Source organism: Genypterus blacodes, unplaced genomic scaffold (genome assembly GCF_046128005.1).
Source record: "Genypterus blacodes isolate CSIRO-AG114 ecotype Tasmania unplaced genomic scaffold, CSIRO-AGI_Gbla_v1 ptg000158l_1, whole genome shotgun sequence".
Taxonomy (NCBI): domain Eukaryota; kingdom Metazoa; phylum Chordata; class Actinopteri; order Ophidiiformes; family Ophidiidae; genus Genypterus; species Genypterus blacodes.
In genome coordinates, this window is record NW_027466959.1 from 1,039,033 (window position 1) to 1,044,358 (window position 5,326).

The window sequence follows — 5,326 nt, forward strand, 5'->3', positions numbered from 1 at the left end:
CAGAGGAGCAGCTGTGATTTAATTGTGTACAGAATAGAACAGCTTCACGAACATCAAAAAGAGGACTAAGCGTACAGGTGGCGGGCGTGGCTCAGGGGTTTGCACCTCTGGGAGATAACACAAACGCACCGCACAACTCTTTACATCAGACACTTCAACAAACCAAAAGGGTGGAATCCCTCTGAACACTTCATAATTCTTTAGGTTCGTCATGATTCATGGCTCACTGATACGGCAATCACAAAACAGAAACGCATAAGGTGAGAAGAGTGCTTTGTGTGGTTTTTAAATCTCTCTTAAATAAAAAGGATGTGTGTGTTGAGCTCCTGGAGGAGAAGGAGCAGTCCTGGAAGGCAAACAGGGAATACGCCAAAGAATCTCTAAACATTCCACTTCCGTCTTTTTTTTTTTACCACAGAATGAAGTGAGACAAATCAGTGGTGGGTTACTTTTCCACAGACAAGGCGCCGGTGGTGCTGGAGCCACTGGAGACAAACCCCTGAAGAAGCTGAGCAAATCGGTACGAAGGCTGCCGGGGCCGGCGTCGGCACCTTGTGGGAGGAGAAGTTCTGTCTGGTTCTTATCAAAAGGATGGAGGGGTGAGGGATCAGGCACAGGACACATGCTAGTGTTACACTCAAAAAGTACAGGTGAAGAATGACTCCACTTCCACTCTCTCTTCGTGGCCCCGCCCCTGCCGGAGGACCCAGGGCGGCGGGTCGACTCGGCTACAGGAAGCGGATTCCTGCTCCGAACTGGACACCGTCGCATATCCTAAGAGAGAGAGAGGACGGAAGTAGACGTCTGATTCTGCATCTTAGCCTTGATCCCAGTTCAGTCACAGAGTGTAAGAGTGCGGCGCTCCTACCTGTCTCCACTCTGCACACCCATGGGAACACAATAGTTGAGCTCCAGCCGGGCGATGTTCCCAAGGCGCAGGACAATCCCTGCTCCGTACGACCAGCGGATACACTCGGCTAGCTTCTGAAGGTGGGCGTGGGGACCCTCACCTACACACACACACACACACACACAGGGTTACCAATGGAGCCCTGATGTAACACAAAGTCTTCCCTTTACAAGTCTTAGTAGCGCCACCATTGTAGACTCTTTCCTAGTTGTGTTGTCATGTGAGGACTCGGATCTCTACAGTGTTGGATCGCCTCTCTGATGTCTCATTCCTACTCTACAGTGCAGCAGGTTGATCTAGTCACATGTTCAGGCCACCCACCATAGTTGAGGTTGCAGAGGTTGCCGGCGTTGAGGAAGAAGTGCGTTCTGAAGAGGTCCCCTATGCCGCCTTTGCCTGGTCTAAATGGTAGAGGGGTGTAGAGGTGCAGGCCGCCCGCCCAGTACGCCTCGCCACCAAGATAGTCACCTGACACACACACACACACAAGACTGGAGGTCAGGAACAAGGACAGGACAGCTCGGCACACAGCCTCTGTTCTCTGTGGAGAGCAGGTGAGTGACCTATGACCCTTTTTTTATTTAATGGCAGCAGCAGACCTTCACTCTGTGGTCCGATGCTGTACATCCCAAAGCCTCGTACACTGGTGGGGCCGCCAAGGTAGAATCTGGACAAGATGAGGAAGAGTCACACCTTCACCCCAGACTCATGTTGTACACTCATGATGTCATTAACAGCTGTGACAGGTTAGAGAGGTTCTAATCGTGTCTCCCACTACCTTGCCCGGTCTTCTAGTCTTGGACACATTTGACTCACCTGTCAGCGATGCAGGAGGGTTGTCCTCCAATGGGGTACAGAGCTCCGCCCCACAGAGACGCAGACAAGACCTGAGACAAGACAACACAACGTTCTCCTTATAGACACTAAACATAAACCTCTGTATTAACCATCATGCTCTCAGCTCTGTGTGTGTCGCTCCTACTACTTCCACTAGGCTACTTTAGGAACAACACGCGTCTCGGTAGTGTTTACATGCTGCAGTCAGCATCTAACGTGTTTTCTCTCTCACCGAGTCCCAGAAGAGTCGTCTGTTCAGCTGCAACTCAAAATCCTCTTTCAAGAAGCTGACGTCTCCTCCTGTGTAGCCAGCAAGCTCCTACAGGTACACACACACACACACACACTGCTATCAGAAACATATGGTTTAGAAACAGGGCAAGACAGACGGAATAGACAGACAGACGTACCTGGTTGACCCTGAATAAGGCACCTCTGCTGGGGAAGATGGCGGAATTCCTAGAGTCGACAGAGACAGTATGCTGGAAACAAAACAAACAGTCAGTCAGTCAGTTCAGCCGCAGAAGACAGGATCAGGATCTATGTGATCAGAGCTCTGTCTGCTGTACCGTGAGGGCCGACTTCAGCGAGTGTCCGCTCTCCTCGCGCACGGCGAAGGAGGCGCTGCGAGCCAAGCAGCCCAGCTCTCTCCACACACCCTCCCACTTCAGTGTGTGGTTGGTCTTCCACAGCGGAAACTGCAAGGAGAGGAAGAGGAATGTTTATGTCTAACATTCAACAATAACAACAACTACTAACAGGGCTAATGTACTTCAATTGCACACACACTCTTACGTTAAGTTCTGCAGACACGCCTCTATCTGTTTCCTTTAAGGAGCTCCATGGGAACTGGCCAGTGACTTTGTACATGTTGAGGCTGAGGCTGAAACAAAGGGGAGGGAGATCTGACTGAGAAAAGCCTTAAAGTACGTTCACTTAAATACATACATCATGTGTCAGACAATAATAATAGAAGTTAAAAAGGATCCTAATGTTTTGGACTGCTAAGGTTTCTGCTCATACTTGCGTTCAAAGTATCCGGGCTGAGGCTTGAAGAAGGAGAGACCGTAGGAAGTCTCCTTCGTCCCGTAGGAGAACTGGAAGGTGAGCTTCTCCGCCCGACCAAACATGTTGGGCAGCTTCAGACCGAGCACCTGGGAGGATCACACACACACACACACACACACATACATGAACCGTCTCCATGTATCTGAGATAGAGGATGTTTGCTTAAGACAAACATGCGAGTCTGACATGTTGGACACACTTGAGTCTATCAGGTCCAGTTTGCTTCAACCTAGGTTTCCTGATGTGTAGCTCTCTCACCATGCTTCCTTCATTGTTGCCGACCATGGTGTTGTAGCTTCCCGTCAGCCTCTTCACCTCCGTCACCTCAAAGGTCACGTTGAGGCCGTTGGGCAAAGCGTCGGCACCTGAGGAGGAACACAGAGAGTCAGAGTGAAGTCTGCGTATCATCATCTGAATCTCCTCTCTGTTTTCATTTTGTAAAGCGTCGTGAATCATTTTACCATCTGAAGTATCGATGAGCACGTCCACGTCTTTAAAGATCCCCAGGCGGAGGAGCCTCTGTCTGGCAACGTGAGCTCTTCTCATGACCTGCAGACAGACAACAGATGAGGAGCTCGTCACTATGACAACCTACAGCCATGTCAGAGCAGCGAGAGGTGTCGTTGTTGTTTATGCGTCATAGTTTCATACGTCGATGAGGTTTTTGGAGTGGAAAACGTCGGAGATCTCATAGCCGAGAAGATCCTCTTTAGTTCTGCCCAGACCCTGGATGTTGACGTGCTGGACGACCACCTGTGAAGAAAAGACGTTTGAACCGACTCAACACTCTGGTCTGTGTTCTTTAAAACACAAATAGATCAACAATGAAACACTGAGTTCAACATGAGACACACTGACATCTTTGTTCTCCAGGATCTCCTGCTTGGTCTCCTGCTCCGGCTCCGGCGTCTCAACCAAGTCGTCGGGGTTGAGGCCTAAATCGCGCCCGTGCATTGGGAGAGGATCCAGACTCTGCCACAGAGGAGAGGACAGAGTTTGATCAGGTAGGATAGGACGGACAGCAAGAGTCTCTCAGGAGAACGACCGTGATTCTACCTGGAACATCTCACCTTCTCTCTCTCTCTCTCTCTCTACACAAGTCAAAATAACGACATCATCACTCATCAAAGTTCATTAGGCCGCTTGTTATCGGTCTTTTTAGATGGAAACTGTTAATATTCCATACTGATTAGAGTGTGTGTGAGTGTGTGAGGCTCTTTAGGTTGACATGGCTGTTATCAGGGAAGAGGACTCCCGTTTAACAGCACAGACTCCAGACTGGAGTCAGAACATGTTGCTCAACACCACTGACTTATGAGTTCACTTTGACCTTTGACCCTTTGACATAAAAAGATTTGACCTTTCCCCAAACCCAACCATGATTGAACACACACACACACACACACACACATATATATATATATATATATACATACACACACAACTATATTTGAAGTCATTTCTTTGTATATTTGGAGAGAAAAATTAGATAAAGTCAATCTATAGAAAATTATTAAATATAAATGTCGTGGCTTTAACTCCTTCAGTACTGTGACGTAGTGTTCGACCGTTTGTAGAGTAGGAGTGAAATGAGGGGACAGATACATGTTGTTACATTTGTCTCCATGTAGCTGAACGCTACACGCTAAGATGTAGCGTTCATGTAAAGGCCATGCAGTCGCTACATTAACGCTACAAAGGCTCATTAACAAATATCACAACTGAACACAACAATCTCTACTCCATCCCTGATTTGTTGCTCGTAATTTTCCAGATGTGTGTTTCAGGACACGGAGTACAAATGTGTGTGTGTGTGTGTGTGTGTGTGTGGGTGTGGGTGTGCGTGTGTGTGTGTGAATGGGCAGGGAGGTCATGGCAGAGAAAGCCCCTGTAAAAGTCCAGTGTCAAGGTGAACAGGAGCGTTACCTTAGCATGGACAGACCCCATGGCAGCTACCCGCTCCGGAGGGCCTCTTCAGTCTGTTTCGTAACTCTGCACAAGCGACAAATGTGACAAATGGCAGCGACTAGTCTCTCCAGCACCAACACTCCTTCAAGGGAGACGCCATGACAGTTGCCGAGGTCTCGTGTTGCCTCCAAGTACCGCTCGGTATGTCACCTTTTTCACATCTAAGGTCATTTCCTTTTCACTTTCCCGGGTGACAGATAAACGTGAAATGAAAAGGAATATATGTTATTATTATATTTATAATGTAATAGTGCTACTGAACGTAAGGTTTGAATCCGGCGGATGTAACCGTTCCACATTGCGTCTCGGCATTATTGGACGTTAAATGCTGCAGTGGCATCAATCCAGTTAATTAATACTAATAACAGCAGAAAGGAAACATGTATGGCATAATACATAAACAATTTCGTCCTATATTTGTCTGATATCAACCTGTCCCAATTTGAGGAAAAAGCAAATTTCGATGGCAAGTGAAGGCAGCACGAAACCTTCTTTCTCTAATTGGCTAGAAACGAGGAAGTGTGACTTTAGTGGGCAGGGCCT

The 5,326-nt window shown here is 48.1% G+C and overlaps 1 protein-coding gene across 1 annotated transcript; it reads right to left on the minus strand.

The window, feature by feature from the left end:
• Positions 1–4,902, minus strand: samm50l (sorting and assembly machinery component 50 homolog, like). Its single transcript, XM_076167465.1, has 15 exons — positions 4,742–4,902; positions 3,674–3,787; positions 3,467–3,568; positions 3,277–3,364; positions 3,074–3,180; positions 2,771–2,901; positions 2,543–2,630; positions 2,317–2,445; positions 2,158–2,229; positions 1,980–2,066; positions 1,727–1,797; positions 1,510–1,577; positions 1,232–1,378; positions 869–1,010; positions 1–774 (listed from the first exon to the last, which is right to left on the minus strand). Exons 1-15 carry the CDS (start codon positions 4,760–4,762, stop codon positions 729–731), a joined length of 1,413 nt encoding a protein of 470 aa, XP_076023580.1. The 5' UTR covers positions 4,763–4,902; the 3' UTR covers positions 1–728.
• Between the last annotated feature and the right edge of the window lie 424 nt (positions 4,903–5,326).